At 47.4% G+C, this 21,978-nt stretch overlaps 1 protein-coding gene across 1 annotated transcript; it reads right to left on the minus strand.

The window, feature by feature from the left end:
* Window positions 1-4,427: 4,427 nt before the first annotated feature.
* Window positions 4,428-20,448, minus strand: bmf2 (BCL2 modifying factor 2). Its single transcript, XM_060042300.1, has 4 exons — window positions 20,292-20,448; window positions 16,717-16,962; window positions 14,435-14,691; window positions 4,428-8,755 (listed from the first exon to the last, which is right to left on the minus strand). The coding sequence occupies exons 2-4, from the start codon at window positions 16,937-16,939 to the stop codon at window positions 8,648-8,650; spliced, it is 588 nt and encodes a 195-aa protein (XP_059898283.1). The 5' UTR covers window positions 16,940-16,962; window positions 20,292-20,448; the 3' UTR covers window positions 4,428-8,647.
* Window positions 20,449-21,978: the final 1,530 nt, after the last annotated feature.

Consider the following 21,978-nt stretch of genomic DNA (forward strand, 5'->3'; position numbering starts at 1 on the left):
TTCCCTTTAAGATGCATGTGTACATCTCAATCTGATTATTCGATTGATAGTCGCATTAATCGTGCATGTATACGTTAAATCGGATTGGAATCGGATTTTGCGTTCTGCGCATGCTCGAGATGCGCGTGAGCCGGAAGTAGAAGGACACTAAAATCGTGTCCTTGTCGCCATCGAACAACGAGAAACTACGATTTATTTAAAAAGGTGTCGAGGAAGATGGAAGAAGCCAGTGTCGCGCCAATGTGGTAACCCCCTATAAGAAGTGTACCCCCCGGTCGGCCAGAAAGAGGTCAGCCAGAAGTGCCTCTATTACCACGAGTTGAAATGGGTACAGCGCCACCTATCGCACCGGGGTACGACATGCTTCAAACAATGAATCGATTTGCTCCCCGCCATGTATACTCGGACAATTGCAGTGGTCCAATTGGGGAGCATAGTCGAACTATGGCTGTAATCTGTACTGAGTGTTTTCTTTTTTTTTTTTTACAACCAGGTGGCCAACCCCCCCCCCCCCCCCACCTACTCACACTAGCACACACACACACACACACACACAAAAATCCCTCACCCCCACACACACACACACACAATTCCCCCCCCACACACACACACACACACAATCCACCCCCACCCACACACGCACACACATACACACACACACAATCCCCCCCGCCACCCACACACACTCAGACACAGACACAATCCCACCCACCAACACACACACACACACACAAACACACACACACGCACACTAACACACACACACACATACCCCTGAGACAAATTTCCAGTTTCCTCCAACCCTGCATAGTGGAGTATGAAACTGGCAGGGGGTTGAGAGGATGAGAGAGTGTTTCTAGAGGTCTAAGTCACCCTGGTCATTCTGGACTTGCACAGGAAAGTTCAATTTCCTCTCTACATACAATGCATAAGTGTGGGGAGGGTCGACGCCTTCACCTTCCTGGGCTTCCTGTCCTCTCAGGAAAAGTATCACCGGTGAGAAGCCGCTGGTGACTTTCTCCCGCTCTACCACCGAGGGCGTCTTGACGTACTGCATCCCGGCGCGGTTCTCCAGCGGCCCCGAGGCAGGAAGAGACTGCAGAGAGTGGTTGAGACAGCTCAAAGGATCACCGGAGGCCCCCTCCGTTCCCCGAGGGACATCGACGCGTCCCGCTGCCTCGGCAGAGCTGAGGGAACCACAAGAGACAGCACCCGTCCAGCACATCACCGGCTGGACCTGCTGCCCTCCGGCAGGCGCTACAGGTCCATCAGAACCCGAACCAACAGACTTAGAAACAGCTTATTTCCACAAGTATTCACTGCACTGAACACAAAGGGCACTGACGCACACACACGCACACACACATAAGGACAATGTGCAATAATGGCACAACACTGGACATATCATCTATTTATTTTTATGCGTACATTGCACTACTACCTTGTAGTTCATTGTTCATTGTACACTGTACAATGACAATAAAAGGATATTCTATTATATTCCATTCAACTCCAACCAAATAGAATAGAATAGAATAGAACCCATGGTCCCATCGCCGGGGCACATTGCGTTAGGGTGCCCCAAAGTGTTTGACTGTATTCTCCTCGTTCATACAACGGATGTAAACTAGCCTCTTAGGCAAACTCTGGCTCACTTACAGTTGGGACTGTTGATTAGTGTGCAATGTCCCTGAAATAAACAAATAAATAAATACGATCGATACGAAGGATGCAGAAACTGTTCCCTTCCTCCGATTGTGTAGATCGAACAGCCAAGTGCAATGAGTGTACGCTTGTGTCGAAACACAACAGACAGCCCTGCCTCGACCTCACCCTACCTCAACCAGATCCAATCCAACTGTGAAGGAAAGTGAGAATGGAAATGTCAACACATCAGAGTACACCTCATAAGTTGTGGGATGGATTCCTCCACCCAGGCGATAAGCATATTCCTGTCCGGACTTTTCTTCATTCAATCATTGCTCCCTCATCACGCCACTGCTTTCTTTCTCTCTCTTGCTCTTTCTTTTCTTTCCTTTCTTTCTGTCCTCTCTCCCGATCTTCATTTCGTCCCCCCTAGCTTTGAGGAACAGATAGGGTCTGGGGCAAACGATCTCTTTGTTCACCATGCCTCAGGTCGAGGTTGTTGCAGGAAACAGCTGAGACAAGCAAACTGGAGCGGCATATGATTTATTCCCCCTAAACCATATAAGGGGTCCACCTCCTCCTCCCCCCCCTCCTACCCTGGATTCTCAGGTCGACTCCCAGGCCTTTGTTAGGCTCCAACACACATACCCAGACACACACACTCACACACACAGATATAAAAACACACACACGCACAAACAAACGCAAACACGGACAGACACATAGACACACATACACACAAACATAGAGAGGCACACACACATTGACACACCCATGCGCACACACGAGTGGAGGAATGTTCACGTTAGTTATGGTACTGGGTGTGTCCAAGTCAGCTAGGGTAATGGTGTTCATGTTAATTAAAGGGGTAGTTCGGAATTTTGGACATAGGGCCTGATTCCCAAGTGAGCATTGGTATTCTATATCACTGGAGACAGTTTAACACATTTCATAGTCCTTCTAGCTGCCGAGTTCGCTCGTGCTAGGCTAGCGCACGTCAACGGGCAATGCTAGCCTGCTATTAAAAACAGTCTTACCCACTCCACAGTACACCCGAGGTAAATCAATTATAACGACAGACTATAAATCTAAATGTCTGTTTATAGAATAATGTTAGAAATAAAACCAACCTTGCATTGCATTGCATTTTGAGGGAATTGCGGGGTCTCAGCAGCAGTGTTTATATTCCTGTACGTGTACGTAGGCTACGGCAGCGGCGGACTGACCTAGGTTACCTGCCGCTGTCATTGCTACAAACGCAGAGTACAGTGAACGAAGGAATTCTATAAGCGTATTCAATTAACAAGATATGCCCACGTTTGGAGGAGTTAGCGATGCATCTGCTTTTGAAGACGATTATGAGGAATGTGTTGTATCCAACGAACCGTACATGTACGAGCCAGTGTTTTGATGTCCAAGCCAGCAGCAACAAGCCACCGTTTATTTCTACAATTTCTAAAAGCACACTGAACCATCATGTTGCCTAGTCGTTCAATTGCGCTTCTGTCCCACGCTTCTCTGTTTACGTTCTTCTGTCGTGATTCGGTTACAAACCTAACCAGCGCATAGTAAAATTCCGCTTCTGCTGAGAAAGTAGTCCCTCGATGATTAATGCGATGCAAGGTTAGTTTTATTTCTAACATTATTCTATCAACACAGACATTTAAATCTATAGTCTGGCGTTATAATTGATTTACCTCGGGTGTACTGTGGAGTGGGTAAGACTGTTTTTAATGGCAGGCTAGCATTGCCCGTTGCCGTGCGCTAGCCTAGCACGAGCGAACTCTGCAACTAGAAGGACTGAATGAAATGTGTTAAACTGTCTCCAGTGATATAGAATACCAATGCTCACTTGGGAATCAGGCCCTATGTCCAAAATTCCGAACTACCCCTTTAAGGTAACAGGGTTCATGTTGGATATGGTAACAGTGCTTATGTTAACTTAATACATGATATAATGGAGTTAGGGTTAACCACCCTAACCTTAACTTCAGCAGCAAAGTGAGTCTGTTTTGCTAACATTTGTGAGTAAAGCGAGTTTGTGTTTGTGTGTGTGTTTGTCACACATGCAAACATCATCATCCCTTGGTGAAAACAGTATTTTTATTAAACCTACAAAATCCCTTCCATTTATCTCCAGGGTCCCACGTCTCCTTAGGTGACTTTAGCACAGCGGGTATGCATGGCCTGGGATCACCCTAGTGCCTTTGTTGACTGTGGGGTTAACCGGCAGGGCTTACCGGACTGACTGGGACACCCTGGGGAGCTTATCAGGGTTATCGGTGGATCGATAGGCCCTAAGAGAGTGATTTAACAGAGTAGCCTACTTAAACCCTGTCGCCACTCCAGTGTTAAATCTCAGGCTCAGGGGGAACATCTTTTCATGGGTTTTATGAGGAAGTGTTCATTAGTGAAGTTATTCTGCGCGTACCCCTTGACAGAACCTCAAAGGCCCTTTTGTTCTCTGGGTCGGACCGCTGGATTACCACGCCTTTCGTGATACCCTATTTTCTGTAAATAAACCTGTTTTCTCCATGTTGGTGCAGTCTATAGTGTGGGCATTTGCACAAGACAGGGTGTGCAATTGCACAATTTATAGACATATGGATGTGAGAACGGGTGTTAATGTATAAACATGTCTGTCAGATCGGGTATGAAGAGTCGAGTAACCAGGGTGTCAAGGCATAAGTGAGATCAATGTGGATGTTGTACATATTTTCAATGTGGTTCTGTATTTTGCTTAGATTTCGAGGAGAAAACATTGAAAACTCAAAGACATAGAAATTGATAATTTTTGTTTAATGAAAAAAAACAAAATGGTAATGAATCCATTAAACAACCAAGGAAATAAAGAGACATGTTGTCGGATTCTCAGAGCAGAGCTCGTATGTACAGCGTATTGCACTAGAAAAACAAAATCAGAAAATTATAAAAAATACATCCCCTTTTTTTCCTCCCTTTCTCTCCAACCCTGTTGTCTTTAACGATGTTGCGGAAAATAACCTCACCCACGCAGAGCAGCCTCGGAGAGCTCACAGCCAATGTTTGTAAAAAATAAAATCAAAAACTGCTACATTTTGGACTGGGCCTCACTTCATCGGACGCGTGCGGGTGAATTCGGCGAGACCGCTCTGGACGTTGGGGTGTCATGATCCGACGCGAAGGCAGGATGAGCCGCCGTGAAGGCAGGAGACCTGTCCCCACAGCGGTCCTCCGACGCAGCAAAGTGCATCAAAGTCAACCATAAAAACCTCCGTCGCAAGGGTCGATGAGTTACTGCATTTGTGCGTTTCGTTTTTGTTGGCGTTTATTTATTTTTTCGTTCTTTCAAAAATTACATTACATTCAGAATCTTTAAGATGCAGATCTCAGTGGAATGTAGGGTTTGCGTTATTCTCCGTTTACATCGATTTAAAGAACATCCCATGAACTGAGAGTGAGGATGACAGCAGGATTTGCCCAAACGAAGAAAAAAAAAAAGCAGTAAAAAACCTTTTAGAAATGCCACCACATTTGACAAAGCAATATTTATAAAAAAAAATGAATGAAATCGTGTTTTGTCATGAGTATTTTCCTCTTTTCACAAAAAGATTCTTTTTTTTTTGTTGTTCTCCGTAAATAAATCCAGAGCCGTGTTGTACAAATTTCAGGTAGAAAAACACCAAATCACAGCACTTGGACAGAAAAGATGCACTTCTTGAATTAAAAAAATAATAAAAAGAAAAGAAAACGAATGAGGAAAATTGATATTCAAGACACTGAAGATTGAACCATTTCAATAAATTCTTCCCTTGAGGCAGAGTGTTCGGGGTCGGTTCGGTTGCGATTAATAAAAAACAGACTCAGAGTACAAAACTTCTGGCCTATCATGCAACCAACCGGTTAATACTGGGCACCGTGGTAGTTTCTTCCTCCTTCACAATGTAAACTAGCAGTCCTACTAGATCCAGAGACGGATAAAGCACAGAGGCCTAGACAAAACTAGGTCAATCCAGCATAATACAGATCTTAAAAAAAGATGTTGCAGTCTAGAGGGAATGGGAAGGGAAGTTCTGCGCGAGAGTAGAAACCGACACCTAAAATAAACAGCCGTGTCTTATTTGTCTGTTGTCGTCGTCATGTTGCTGTCTTTTTTATTTTACAGTGCAGATAAGACTGCGAACAGTCGTTTGCGGGCGTGTGTGTGCAAAGGTTGGACATGTGTGCGCGTGAGCAGATCTGAGAGAAAAAACACATTTGGTTGTTTTGTTATGTCGTTCCGTCGATGTTGTTTTCACAGTGGGCCCAAAAGACACACAGTACCATTTGTGCCTTCGCAGTTCACTCGTTATTTGTCCTACTATGTGTGTTGTGTCAAGCAAAAAAATGGAAATAAAACGGAACCGTGAGCAGCAATCATCTGCTTCTACGTCGGCCATCTTGATGCTGAGCACGGGTGGTCATGTGACGGGTCATGTGATGGCTCTGTCGCTCACAAGGCACATGTTGTACGTTTGATTGTCTGGTGGTCATGTGATTCTCGTTAGGATTTGCACTGCCTGTGAGAGGAACGCGTGGCATAAGTCCAGCCTCCGGGACCAATCCAAACGCCGACACACACACACACACACACACACACACACCCAAGACGCAAGCAAACGTTGAGAAAAAAAAGATCCCAACCCTTGTTGTTCAGTCCACGTCGAGATATCATCTGTACAGTAGTATTAGTACGAGTAGTAGTAGTAGTAGTAGTAGTAGTAGTACTGGGCAAATATACAAAAAATAAATTAAAATAAATTACTTTTTAAGGAACATAAAACGAAAATAAAAAACGTTGAAGAGGGAGGCTGAGTAGCTCAGTCTGAATTTTGTGGATAGCGTGAAGTGTGAGTGAGCATGGAAAAGAGAGAGCGAGTCACAACTAATCACTCAGTCTTGACTCAATATCGGCTCACTGGATGAAATAAAAAAAAAAATCAGCTTCAGCTAATTATTTCATACAAAAGCTTTAATGACATAATCGTTTTTGCGATTGTTCTAGGTCAATTTTGAGGGACGAATTGTATAATCAATGTGTTGTTTGGCTCTGGGAAGTACAAGTTGTCAAAGACTCGAGGACCGAAACAGTGTACCAGGCCCATGTTAAACACACACTGATCTTCATCAACTCCCTGAAGAAAACATTACAAAGAAAAAGGAAATCCATCAGTGTCTTCAAAACAAATTCACGATATTCATTTACAAAATGTTGAAAATTGTACATCTTCTGACAAAACCGTTTTAAATGTCATCGTTTCAAATCCTTATTTACCTAAATATTTTTTAAAAGGAACCAATATTCAAATAAAAACAGTGGGCTGTGGTGTTGAAAGGGAAAGAGGGTGAAAAGTCATGTGAAAAAACTTTCTGAAATGAGTCAAACTCAACGTATGTCTTTAACTGGAAGTGGTGGTGAACAAACGGAGACTTTAAAACCTAAAACGTTTCCGGTGGTGCTTTCTGATAACCAAACGTCTAATTTCCCCTATTTCTCTGCAATGTATTCTATGTAAATATATTTAACAAGGACATTGAAGTCATTATGTAACACAGTGGTTTAAGGTTATAGAATATAGATAATTATATTTGAGGACAGAGGGCCTGACCTCCGCTTTCAAATGTACTATGATGCATACCAATCTGATTGTGAGAGGAATGGAGATCTCTACGGGTGAATGCATGTCGCTGCCTTAAGTATTGCTCTCTATTAAATCTCTAATAAACATCTTTATCGCTTTGACTAACCAAGCTCTAACGTAGCACAGACAAATAGAAGGACATGGATTAAGACCGGGCCGCTGGGAGGGCGATTGTCGTTCCAACCAGAGAAAGAAAGAAGCTGTTACGAGCTAGAGAAAACGGTGATGTCAATGTGTCAAACGCTTTCATTCTTTGTCTCTTATTTGGCTGTCTGATTGTTTCACAGTTCCCTGATCGTAATCTCACATTTGAGGCTTGATTGAGATTTGTGTGCTTGTCATTTGGCTTCAAAACGATGTTACGATTTTGTACAACAAGCAAGAAGCAAACACTCACAACGGACCCCCTTGCAAAAAGGTGTTCTTTAACGGGGGGCTTTCGATACCCAGATTCGTGGTCTTCCAAGGGGCTGGAGAGTGAACGGGATTGGAAGTAGATCAACGTCAAAGTTTTTGTGTCCAAGTTTTTCATTTTGTCGAAGTGAATTTCATCCTCTTAAATATATCCTGTTGTTTAAAAAAAACGAAAACCTTGGGAGTCAATCGGATTAAGTTATTGAGGCCGCTTTCAAAAAATCATGAATCGTGAGTCAATGAATCGTCTTTGCCTGTCGTGGACAGACGTCTAAAAACCGTAACACCTTAATAAAAACGTATCATCGTCTTTCTGAACCTGCCACCGTAGGTAGGGACGGGGCGAAGGTGAAAATGTCGTTGTGATCCTCGCCCAGATTCGCAGCTGACGGCGGCCAGGCAAAAACATCCAGCCCCAATCTCGACTGCGTCCCTACCAAGACGGCTTTCGTCCGCGCGGAGAAAGGGAGTGTGTGTTCGGTGGTGAGAGAAAATAAGGCATTCCCTGGGCAGAGGATGGAGGTTCGTCTGGACTAGAAACACCAAATACATATTTTTTTTTTTACAGCATTTCACTGTACAAAATAGGTAATCTTACAAATATTTCGAAAATATCTCTTCAAACACAATGGCTTCTTTTTGGATAGGTGGGAGAAAAAAATCTGGAAAAATGAAAAACGTGTGGATCGGCCCTCCGTCCAGCGGTGGCCATCTTTAGGGTCCCCTCCGCGCCCTGCTCTGTTGCGTCTTCGTCCGTCAAACAAAGGGTGAACCCCCGAACTACAGTGCCATCATAAGAGTCTGCTCCCTTTTTCTGAGGAGGGTAACGTGTGGGGGCCCGCCATGGACCCCTCGGTTTGTCGGGCAGCGGGTGGTGGATTGTTGGGGGGGGTGGGGGTGGGGGGGTGGGGGGTGGGGGAGGCGCTTCATCTGGGCTCCGCCCCCGGCGGGACCATGGCTTCTCGGGGGAACAGCAGGCCCAGCAGGGCGGCAGCGAGACGCATCCACACCGGCAGAGCCTCCCTGAGACGCCTCTGAGGGGAGGAACACAGAAACAGGGGGGGGGGGGGGGGGTCAGACCACCGTGTAGAGAACCACACTTTACACACTACGGTCACGCCACCACACATCAGGGAGGGCTCTGCTGCCGGATAAAAGAAAAGGTTATTTGTAACTCTGTCCCACAGTAGTATATCCATCCGTAGTATAGAGTCTCTCCCCACCTTTAAAACCTCCCCTTTATTTTTTAAATGTGTTTTATTTTAACTATGTTTGCCCTTTTTAAATTGTTTGCTTGTCTTAACTCTAAGGCGGCCCTTGAGAGTTTTGAAAGGCACCCTGAAATAAAATGCATTGTTATTATTTGTAACATGTCGATAATGTGCCGGTGAGTGTGTATTTGATCGAGGATGCCTACAGGTAGACTGTGAACCCTAACCTTCAGACCGGGGGAGTCACAGGCAGCTATACGGTAGAGCTGTAGCGACGCGTCGATGATGTCGACGCGTCAACGTCAAAAATTCGTCGACGTCAAATTTTTAACGGAGAAATGGACGAAAGTCACAATAAAGGAAAATGTCCGCGCACGAAATCATCAAAGGTATGGAAATACTTCAAGTTAAGTCCTAAACGGAAAGGTGTTGTGATTTGCACTCTTTGCCAAATGGAGTTGGCATATCACAAGAGCACGACAGCAATGTTGGAGCATCTCAAACGAGAAAGTATCTCGTGCGCACGAGAAAGTATCTCATGAGCACGGGGAAATATCGTGCGCATATCACTGGCAGTGTGTGTGAGTGTGTGTGTGTGTCCTCAGCGAGTAGGTGGACGAGCGAGGAGAGCGAGCGATAGCGTGCGTGTCAGTCTGGTGAAGTCATGAACGAGTCCGGTTGTGTGTAAGAATAAAGTACCCAGCCTGTCAAGAATCGGTGGCCGCTTCATTCCATCATATTCCGACCTATAAGCAGACTCACTGTCGGTCAAAGTGAAGGGTCATGCCCCCGAGAGAGCATCGGCCCTGGAGGGAACGTATCACCGGTGCTCCTCGGTCTGGGAGCCGACAGCAGGAAAGATGTAACTAACCATCTCGTAGTTGGAGGCGGAGCGCAAGAGAGTATACGCACACATTTTTTTCATGTCCCTTTACGGGCTCCGTATTAAATAAAGTATATTATTAAGAATTTTTTGGTATTTATTTGAGATACATTATGGTTTTTATTAATCGAGCAACAGAAAAATAGATAATCGTCCAATTAGTCATTAGATTAGTCGACTAATCGATAAAATAATCGCCCGATTAATCGTTTAATAAATAATCGTTTACCCCCAGCCTTACTATACGGCGAGTCTATTTATTACCCAAGAGCAGTCAGCTGACAGCCAGGCCGTCAGCTGACTGCCTGGCACTGACACTGATACTGCCGGTATCTCCACACATCTGTAAGAACATCTGTGCTTCCTGATCGCCTCGTGCTGCGCTGATCTGCGGTGAACCCGCTCGTGTTTTCCGGCGCATGGGGACCAACTCGTGCTTCCGCCTCGCGCTGCACTGCATTCTGGAGCTTCTGAGTCTAACTTTAGTTATGGTGGTGCCGTCAGTTTACCTGCGGGATCGCTGTTTTTCTTGTAACCTCGCGTGTGACCACACAGAAACTCCCCGGCCCGCGTCAGATCAACAACGTCAACAGATGAGGCGATCTGAAGCTATTCGGCGAGGATTCGGCTGCACCCTGACTCTGATCCATGGACAGAATTAACACTTTTTATATAATTAATTACGTTTACAAGCCCAGGTGTGCCTACACTGAACCGCTGAGAGAAAAGCCACAACTTTCTGGTGCAAAGTCGGCCATATCTTGCAGTGTTGCAATTAGCTCCTCTCATTAACAAGGCCAGTAGCAGACAGCAAGAGCACTAGAGTTGTGTTACAGCAGAGGTGTGCAGATCACACCGTGAATAGGACAGCAAATGCATCACACTTGATTGGTAAGCAATCCTAAGAAAGACAGACTCCAACGACTTCTTTACCCCTCCTCAGCACTAACAAAACCTCTTTAATCTCCTCCACCCCCATCCCTTTCATTTTTGGGAGCTGTCCCTCTTATCTCTCCGAGACAAGTATGTGTGGACTCCTCAAAAAAAACCTCAAAGCGTTGAGCTTTCAATGAAAGCTGGCCCCATTTCATCACGTCTTCCCGTGCTCGTTATTGCCGAGGCAGTCGGATAATTATCCCAAAACACAGCGATGTAACCTGACATGGAGAGGAGCCTCTCTGTCTCTCTCTCTCTCTCTCTCTCTCTCTCTCTCTCAGCGTCGACGGCGCATTTTTAACCGCCGGCAGACACAGGAGCGGCCCAGATCCTTCCTTTCAGTCCCTCTCTCTCCCCCCGATTCTATCTCTCTATCCCTCCCCCTTCTGTCTTTCTCCCCCCCTTCACTTGATCTCCTCCGCCCTTCTTTCTGTATTAGTCTCTCCTCCCACCTTTCTCTCACTCTTTCTCTGACTTCCCTTCTCTCCCCGTTCTTCCCTCTATCTCCCCCACCCTTCCTCCCTCTCCTCCCCCTCCCTCTCCCCCACCCCCTCTCCCTGTCCCCTCTGATCTCTCTGTTTGAGCAGAGCCCACCACACCCTCCCCATCGTTGCACCGGGTTGCATAAGCAATAAAACCGTCTTATTTATTTCATTTTTTACTTCCTTCTGATCCTGGGGCTGTACCCTGCTCCCCCGAGCAAGCCAGTCCCCCGTCCCCGTCCCCCCCCCCCCTCTGCTCCAGCTCCCCCCCCCCCCCCCCCCCCACTGCCTGGCGGTAAAGTGACTGCCGCGGGCCATGGTGATGCGGCGCTATAATGCTAAGCGGAGCTAAACTGATCCAAACCGGCAACCGCTAAACGCCGCCTTAATTGTCCTTAATTGCCTTTGCTCTGTGGCGTGGTGGTGTTTGGATAGTAGACTGTCTGGCGCCCCCTGGAGGCCTACAGCTCCCGGGTGGAGAGTCAGCGTCCTGGGCTTTCGTTTCAGCATAATTTAGCAGAATTGGTTGGAGAATTAAAAAAATGTGGGCCACCAGGTGTATAGCTGGGCCCGTGGGCAAGTGTTAGTGTGCGTGCGGTTAGGAGACTGGTGTTTCGGGGGCGGGGAGGATAACATCGACTGTTTCTTGAGAGATTCTCTGAGGCGGTGGCGTGATGAAGCGCGTCACCGTCTAGGCCTGTTTCTCTTTTTTTGATTCACGCTGAGCGGTGAAGGCGTACCGCGAGGCCGTGGCAGAAGAAAGCTGAAGCAGTGACAGAGAGACGACGCACCGACGCACAAGAGGAACTCGAATTAGAAACGCAAACACATTACTAAATCTATCGCCCCAATGCAGCGCTCATCTGAAGAAACAATGCAGGATAAACAATCTCAAGTGCTTCAAAGATCAAAAGAGGATATTTTGCACTTTTGCAACCTGTCTGTCAAACACAAAAAAAGGGTGTATAGGTGGATGGGGGGTATTGTGTGTGCCTGCATGTGCGTGTTCAAACAGCATGCATGCAGCAAGACAGACAGACAGAGTTGTGGTTATCTTGTGTTATTGCCTACGTCATGAGACTGAGACATTGAGTCATGATCTATTTTGAGACGGGCTCAAACCACCTTGCTATAAGTTGACCGCCCTTTGAGTCTCTTTCACTGTTCCTTTCTAATCTCTCCTTTCTTTTACCTAACAGGGTCCATCTAACCTGTGGAGAAACTTATCAACAAACTGCACCTATTAGTCCCCCTTCAGGGCAGACACACACAGACACACACAGACACACACACACACACACACACACACACACACACACACACACACACACACACACACACACACACACACACACACACACACAGAGAGAGAGAGCCACACACACACACACACACACACACACACACACACACACACACACACACACACAGAGAGAGAGAGAGCCACACACACACACACACACACAAACAAGCACACACACGTACACTTACACAAACACGTACACCCCTCCCCTCCCCCCCAAAAACACACACACACACGTACACCAACAGACACTGGTCCTGATAAGAGGAACAGATATGGGTGTTCGGAGGAGCGTTTACAGGTGAGTGGCTGGTTGCTCGGAAATTACTCAGTTGACACGCGTCCCCTTAGTGTAAACAAGGTGATGAGTCACTGCCCCGCAGACAATTGGAAAAATAAGTGTTCACTGTTCGTAAACACTCATGATACGGGGAGATTAAGAGGTGGAGATGAGTGGATTAATCGTTTCTTTAAATCTATAAAGTGTCGGGTCAACATGACAAATTACAAGATCCCCAAGTTATAGATTATTTAATTAAAAGTCTTAAATTCAATGGTTTTGTCGGACAGGCTGTCGAAAAACATACTAACTTGAAACTGAGAAAAACTTTTGCTTTCCTGAAACGATACGAAAGTACATTCAATTCAATATCACTTGACTCCTCAGTAAAACGACGATTTCAAATCCGACCCATCGATTCATTGGACAACAACAACCGATAAAATAGATTGGATTTTCACTTTGACCCTCGATTTGTTTTACTGTAATGGGATGAGCTGTGTGCCGTGCGATGGTCTCCACTGGGGATTACATCAAATATAAATGATGTCGGCACTCCCATGCCAAGGCCCTTCAGGGCCCATCACAGCGGATTATGAGCAGCTTCTACTAGAGCACCCTGCCCTGGTACGACCCCGGCTCCCCTACCTCTGTCCCGACCGTACTCCGATAGGAACCGTTGCTGCTCTGGCCTTGACAGAACCAGGATGACCGACCCTCGAACAGCGACAATGTTGAATAACGTCCTGTTTTACTTCCCTGTCTTTTTAAATGGAAGGAAATAATAAGGCATTTAATTTGCTCTCCGTCACCCATGATACACCTGGACCCATATCTCCCTAAAACAGCTGAGGATGGGGAATTACATTTTTCTCGAGCATCAAGGGCCTGGCAGCTCAGCGGCTCTCTGCTCCACTTATAGCACCGCCCCTAACTATTTAAGCAGTGCCATCAAAGACCCTCCTCCTTGGGCAAGGGCTTTGCCAGAGTCGAGATAGATAGCTGCGAGCGCTTGTTTCCTTGACTTTGTTTAGGATCGAATTGTAATCGTCTATCTTTTTCAGTGATGCTACATTAGGTATGGCGCGGTCGGGTTCATGTCACCCAATAATAGGTGACACTTCAACTGAATGCGGGTTATCACGTTGACGAGCTACGGAGATGTACTGGGCCCCTTTGTCCTAATTGCTGTGTCAGTGTTCAGTCGACGCAGACATGGTTAAACACTGGGCACAAACAATAGCTGCAGGCACCACAAAAATACCTCACGGACAAATACAAACAAACACAAGCGTTGCACACACACGCAAAAACACAGAACCTGGGCCGCAACGATAACATCGGCTTTGTGAGGCGAAATGCAGCTCTTCGCTGCAGATATTAATGATTACAAATAAAGTCTTTCAAATGATTGCAGATTTGTTCGATAAGAAATATGTAATTTGATAAAATTGTATAACTTTGACACAGCCATGAATCGACCTCAACATTTAATCTTTATCTGCAGTGATTTGCTCGTTGTCTTAACGCGTACAGCCTGTGCCGCAAACTAATACACTTCGACGACTCTTTCACAATAAAAGCCCCTCGGTGTGACCCAAGGATCGGGGAGACTCACCAGCTCAGTGTGGTCTTGGTTGAACTTGTCCCCTATCTGCCGCAGTTTGCGCCCGATCTCCACCTCAACGCTCACCGCCGCACGCGCCAATGAGCCGCGATTCCCCTCGCCTCCGCCCTCTTCGTCCTGCTCCTGCCGCTCCCGGGGGTCCTGCCGCTCCCGGGGGTCCCCCCCCTCGTCCAGGCGGGCGGGCCGCTCCCCCCGGTCGTCCATGGGGTGAGGAGCGGGTGAGGAGGCGACGGGACTGGAGCGGTTTCCTGCGTGGGACACGGCCGAAGAGGGAACAACAGGTTGGAACGGGGTTGCTGGGCTGGAGTGGTGGGTGGTGGTGGCGGCGCTTGAGTCCTGCCCATGAGGTTCTGGGTGCACACACCCCCGATTCCCAGCTGCACAGACACTGCACGCACGCACGCACGCACGCACGCACGCACGCACGTTCTTCTACTGTATTCTGTCTAAGTATTTTGTGTTTTCTAAGAAAAAGTACCCGGGCTACCGGGCTGGTTACCAAAGAGTCAAAACACATACATTTTACGATGCTTCTAGAAAATGAGAGGCCATAGCGGAAAATCCCTGAAACCCCGGACATCTCATTTCATAAGCGTTCCTGTTTTTCCAGTATTGTGACCTCCACACATTTGTTACTTTATCACCCAACACGCGGTGGACGAGCCTGTCTGTCACCGGCACCGTGCCACCCTAACAGGTTCCCTCAGACGCGCGGTAAATACATGACGTGGAAACGAGAGAGAGAGAGAGAGAGAGAGAGAGAGAGAGAGAGAGAGAGAGAGAGAGAGAGAGAGAGAGAATGAGAACTGTGAGCACTGAAAGAGAACTGAAAACGAGACCGAAAATGAAAAATACGACGGCACGCGTGGGGGGGGGCTGACACAGCACGAGAGCGGTTGACAAACAGAGAAGGAGTGTCCCAGAGTCCTCCCTAGGTGAGAGTCCCACGGCTCAGCAGTGGGGCCTCAAAGCATGTGCTTCTGAAGCCATAGAATTACGAGGGGGAGAACAAAGATAACTATTATCAACACCAGCGTCCTTATCGACCACCAAACCCTCTTTATGAGTGTACAGCGCGGCCTGTTCCTCCACCTCAACAACGCAGGCTGACGTCCTTTAAAACCCAACGAGAGCTGCCCAAGGGGGGAGACGTGTGTTCATCAGTGAACATGCATGGTTTGAGTGAGGCCCCACTGTTAGGGTAGGTACTGCAGGGGTTAAAACGGACGGGCAGTGTGGCACTGATGGCTGCGCTGACTCGGGTGAACCGGGACAATGTCTATCTCTCCACTGGCATCAACAAACGTCCCCTTACTTAAGGGCTCCAATTCGATTACGCAGGAGCCGTGACACACTGATTGGATTAAGGGTCCCAGAAATGCGAATCCAATTGATGCATTCAAAGAAGAAAAATGATCGACTAGGTGTGTGCGTCAGCTCTACCAAAAATAAGACGCACTTTCACAATAACAAATGTGTTGACCAAAAGATAGTGGAGGATAGCAGGCAGTGGTTTTGGGACTCCTGGCCAAAACATTCTGGGCACGGACCCTGAAGTCCGGAGTCCACATGCAGGCTTCCGTGATGAAGATGCCTCTAACCCTTTACATACCAACCATTACAAGCTCCTTAGTGACATATCTAGAAAATCTAGAAACAGAAAAAAGGGGTCACTTTGGACAGACGCCTCTCCTAAAAGACTATATGGTATTAAACACGGCTATAAAGGCCTGTTTTTCATCCTAGTCAATTTCTCCCCCCTTGGGCACCTCTCGTTGGGTTTTAAAGGACGTCAGCCTGCGTTGTTGAGGTGGAGGAACAGGCCGCGCTGTACACTCATAAAGAGGGTTTGGTGGTCGATAAGGACGCTGGTGTTGATAATAGTTATCTTTGTTCTCCCCCTCGTAATTCTACGGCTTCAGAAGCACATGCTTTGAGGCCCCACGGCTGAGCCGGGGGACTCGCACCTAGGGAGGACTCTGGGACACTCTGTCTCTGTCAACTGCTCTCGTGCTGTGTCAGCCCTGTGTGCCGTCCCTCTTTCGTTTTCGGTTTTGTTTTCGGTCTCGTTTTCCCTTACCCCAAAAAGTCTCTCTCTCTCTCTCTCTCACTCTCACTCTCACTCTCACTCTCACTCTCACTCTCACTCTCACTCTCTCTCTCTCTCTCTCTCTCTCTCTCTCTCTCTCTCTCTCTCTCTCTCTCTCTCTCTCTCTCTCTCTCTCTCTCTCTCTCTCTCTCTCCCACCCTCTCCCTCTCCCCCGAGCCCTTACCGTGTGAGAGTGCAAGAGGCTGTGAGCCGCCACAGGGCTGAGCGTTGTGTTCGAGGCCCAGGGGTGCGTCCCCACGGCGGGGCAGAGAGGGCGCGGGGGCGTAAGGTGGGTGCTGTGCGGACGCCTCGTCCGTCGCGTCCATCTTGAAGTTCCCATTGGGCAGGGCTCCCCAGTGCGGAGGGGTGATAGGCTGCGACGACATGTCCTCCTCCTCATCGTCCATACGACGCCACAGCGGTCGCACACCTGAGGAGGCCAAGCCACACACAAAAGCACGCACACACACACACACACACCCGCACACACACAGACACAAACACAAAAAAAGATCATGAGTTTCCCTTGAAAACAACTGTGTGTGTTTGCCAGCGTGTGTGTGTTTTTAGTGCTCCCGTGCAAGTTAGCGTAAGCCTTGGCTCCTCGCCAGGTAAACCCTCCCCGAGACACGCCCGAGACCCGTACCAAAGTGGATCTCCACCCGGCGACGGAGCGCCGGGTGGAGGTGACGTGGGAAGTCTCAAATAAGGAGCCATGGCGCTGTTTACATTGTTCACGGCCCAACCGTCAAAGTAACGAGGCCGGGGTACGGTTGTTTGGTTTTAATATCAGTCACCACCTCTTACAGATTTAACACAATGCCCAGGATTCAACACCTGGCCAGAATTCATAGACAACAGCGAATATAAAGAAAAATAGATTGAGTGCAAACTTTAGAAAGGTTACGATTAATGAATACATGCCTCGGGACATAAGCTAGACAAGCTATTTTAGTAACATAACAAACCCTGTGATAAGAACGCCTCCACCCCCTCCTCCACCATCTCCATCTCCTCCACCAACACCACCACCGTCGCCAAAACAATGTCACGGAATTTCAAGGCATGCCACCCTCCCTGTTGGGTGCCACGATCCGTCACCCTCCTTCCCGCTGGCTGGGGGCGCTACCCCCCCCCCGCTGCTAAACACTGATCCGCTATGAGGCAGAAACGTGTGAGAGAGAGCCAGGAGCCATCACACCCCCCCATCACAACAACCACCACCACCACAGCCATCCCAACCAGCACCACCTTCTCTGCTACCTCTTTCTCCACCACCAACTCCAACCCCGTCACAACAACTACCACCTTCTCTACCTCCACCCCCCTCCCCACCTTCTTCACCTCCTTCACCACTACCACCACTATAAAAATGTGGCCTGTTAAGACTCTAATGGTGATTAAGGGCTATACAAATACAATTTAATTGATTGAACCACAACACCAACTTTCTCCTCCACCACCTCCACCCCCATGAAAACCACCACCACATTCTCCACCCACCACCCCCAAAGAGGCTCCTCTGATTCACCTCAACATCAAACACTGTCAGTTTGCCAGCCCGGTGCAACGAACCGTGAGATCAAAACGAGTCACTCCTTCCCTCCTTCCATCACTGTGTTTTTAAGTGTGCTATTCTGCAAAACAACTCAACCGGGAACCTGAACTCCTGATTCTCGCTCAACTCCCTCTCTCCTAATCACGATACATACATCTTATAGATAAAGTCTGCGGTCCACGCATATTCAACTTATGTAAACAAGTACTTGATGACAGCTAGGTTTTCAATACAGACTCTGACTTGATGACAGGAAGGTTTTCACTACAGACGTCTGACTTGATGACAGCAAGGTTTTCACTACAGACGTCTGACTTGATGAAAGCAAGGTTTTAACTACACAGACGTCTGACTTGATGACAGCAAGGTTTTCCCTATGGACTCTATCAAGCGTTGTACATTGTTGACCGCAGAGAAAGCACTGAAGAAGAAAAGGACAACAACTCTTCATGAGCTTTCAACCTCAAATATCCCCCCTTGCGGTCTTCCTCACTTGACCCATGGTCGGGTACCGGAGACTGAAGGTGATAGCGTCAGGGAGTCATATCATATTCCTATGGACTATATATATTTCATATTGATCTATCATTAATAATTAACAATCATTACACATTTTCCAGAATTGGGCGTGGGTGACCCGGCACTGCTATACGTATTCAGGTTGTTCAAATAAAGTAACTATAAATAAATAGGGCAGGGAGTGAACTTTGCACCCAAAACTGAATTGATCGATATGCACAGATACACGCTGCATCCAGCGAACCACGAGCAAGCACACTCACAAGTGAATGTGCTTTTATGTTGCGTGTCCCGCTCGGTCTTCAATTACAGCCGGCGGCCGGTAGAAAAGCTGGCAATGGAGGTATACCGCAGTGTCAGACACATAAAAACAAACATAGACAATAATGCGCGCTCGCACGCAGACGAACCCGCACGCACGAGCGAACACGCAGTGGCCCGGGGGTAGGAGCCGGGTTGGGAAACTGGCAGCCACCGCAGAGGCGGTCAGGGGATCAACATGCTTGGGGGTTGGCTCCCTCTACCGCGCCATCTGTGCACGCCGGGTACGGCTCAACCACACCGTCACCCAAATAATCCCTGCCCGCTGTTATCGCCACACCGGGCCCTTTGCACGCGGACTCGTCGCACAGTACGGTGAAGACGAATGGACCGAAAATGTTTTATAATCGAGAAATCAAAAAAATAACATAAAAAGACTAACCAAGTTAGCGCATTTTTTTCTTCGAATAAGTCTATTTCTGCCGACCATTTATTATTCTGTAGTTTGGGTCGATATTATTGGTGCATGACGTTGGAGGCGTATTTTGTTCACATTTTTGGTTCGATATTTCGATATAATTCGTGTAATGAGGTTTCCATTGAGCGCAGACGGGACCCTTCATGAATAGCACGTTGCCCCCAGGATCCTCGACTGTCCTCAAATACTCTCCCTGCAGCCTCCACACTCCAACCTCGGAGCACCAGCACATGGACAAAACCCCAGCGATCAGCCTTCTAACGATCACAATAGAAGGTGATTATGCGTCATCACCTGACTTGACAAGCATGGATTGTAAATAAATGTAAACAACAACTATTATAACCACAACAACGTGCAAAGCTCAGATCTCGGGTTTGCATAGACTACCCGGTGACACGGCAAACATGAGCCACCACCAAAAAACTGATTCGATCAAATCGTGAAACGTTCCGTCAAATAAACACTTCCGACCGAGTCTCATTTGCACCAAAAGGTAACGGATCCGCAAACTGCTCTTATCATCTAAACTTTCTGAAATTTCCCTTGCTATAACACGCCTGTAAAACATCAACAACCAACGCGGTCCACAGCTACGATTCGAACCGGAGAGGAACCGCTCTCCGGTACCCGAACAGCCCAGAAAGCACACAAACCCTGAAACGGGTAAACCAGTTGGACCGTCTATAAAAACGTCCACGGAACCCGAAGTGAACCGACCCGAGGGCGCGAGGACCCGAGCCTCGTTGGGCGTCGATCGAGAGTTGTTATTGTTGTCATTGCCCGGTGCATCAGCCCTGCTGAGAACGCCGCCTTGCGCCATCAGCCCTGTACCGCGAAGAGAGTCTTTGCCCGGGCATGTCTGATCCACCACCCGCTGCCCATGACAACAACCACCGGGACCCGATCTGACGGAGACTCTCTTCGGGGCTTGTACACTTACCGCTTACGAATGCGCAGTCCGCTATGGTCGGTGGTATGTCGACAACTTCTAGTTGCCTTGGCTTCTTTGAGATGTAAGAAATCGTGCGTGCTTGTATCCGTCAAACCATGAGCGTCTATAGTCTCTCACACAACTGTTCTTTTACACTGGCAGGCGTATTTTCTTTTCCCCCTCAGCTGCAAGGGTAGGTTCGGCCCCGCCCACATGTCGGTCGGCCACGCCCATGTGTATTGAAAGCCCCGCCCACATTCTAGACCCTTGAAGCTCCAGGAAATTATTTATAGCAGTTATGCAAGAAGTGCAAAGTGAGCAATCGCAACCGTACCTAATACCTAATTGTATGATAATGGCGCTAAAGGTGGTATTATCACGTACTATACGTTTTAGTACCTATTATTAAATTGTATTTAAATGTTTCCAAATTATTTGTTATTTTACATCACTGTATAAAGTAGAAACCGTTTACCCGTTTACATTATTCAGTCATACTCGAGGTATAACTTGATTAAAAAACATCCTGAGAGATAAATGCCTTCGTTATTTTCGTGTGCGATATTCACAGTGTTTTTAGTGGCTTAAAATCCTCTGTTGCCGTTGAGAATAGGGGGCCGTCCTCCTCTGTAAAAGAAGAGGCCAATCAGACGGTTTGTTTTGGTCCCGCCTCCTACTGCGTGTATCTGGACACGTGGAGGAGGAAAAAAAAGAAAAACCCCAGCTTTGACATGTGACTTTTTTTCACAGCCCAGCTCAGCTGATTGGGAGCCGCTGATAGACAGAGCGGTTGTATCCACGCAAAGAAGGATGGAGCCCAGATACTTCTCACAGTAGTACATTGTGTCCAAACAGAAATAGACACTTTATCACTTGCCGTTTTAACGATTTTGTCACTATTTAGACTACCAACCACGTTGCTAAAAGTACGTTTGCACGGCTGCAACGACATTTAAAAAAAGAGGTTTGTGAATACATGTTTTACATAGGCTTTGCAAACTGGCTGCCTATTAATTAACATTATCGTTACCCATTAAAACAAATATGTCTGCATGCCATTCCTCCGGTTTGAGGATGAACTCCATTAACCCCATACAGGAAGTTGAGTTCTGTATCATAGCGTGATTACAGTACGAACACACGTGCGTCGCGTTCAGCTGGTCTCCTCCTTATCCATCGCGTTAATACCCACTGACATCAACACATGACTGGTGACCCGTGTGAGGGATGCGGGTGGGGAGTGGGGGTGGTGGAGGGAAGGGCGAATGCGAATGATTGCATTACTATGTAGGACAACTCCCATACTAAATTTAACACGTTAGCATGTGAGACGGGGTTGCAGAGTACACTGCATCGGTGGGGAAGATCCAGGCTGCGGATGTATTTGTGTGTGTGTGTGTGTGTGTGTGTGTGTGTGTGTGTGTGTGTGTGTGTGTGTGTGTGTGTGTGTGTGTGTGTGTGTGTGTGTGTGTGTGTGTGTGTGTGTGTGTGTGTGTGTGTGTGTGTGTTCATTTGTGTGTTTGTGTATTAATCTGTGTATGTGTGTGAATGGGTGTTTGTGTATACATCTGTATACACAGTATGTGTGTGTATGTGTGCATATAGGTTTGTGCACATACGTATGTGTGTGTGTATGTGCATGTTTGTGTGCATGTGTTTGTGCATATGCTCGTGTGTGACTCATACTTTCAGTTTC

The sequence above is a fragment of the Gadus macrocephalus genome, chromosome 21, assembly GCF_031168955.1.
Source record: "Gadus macrocephalus chromosome 21, ASM3116895v1".
In the NCBI taxonomy this organism is placed as follows: Eukaryota; Metazoa; Chordata; class Actinopteri; order Gadiformes; family Gadidae; genus Gadus; species Gadus macrocephalus.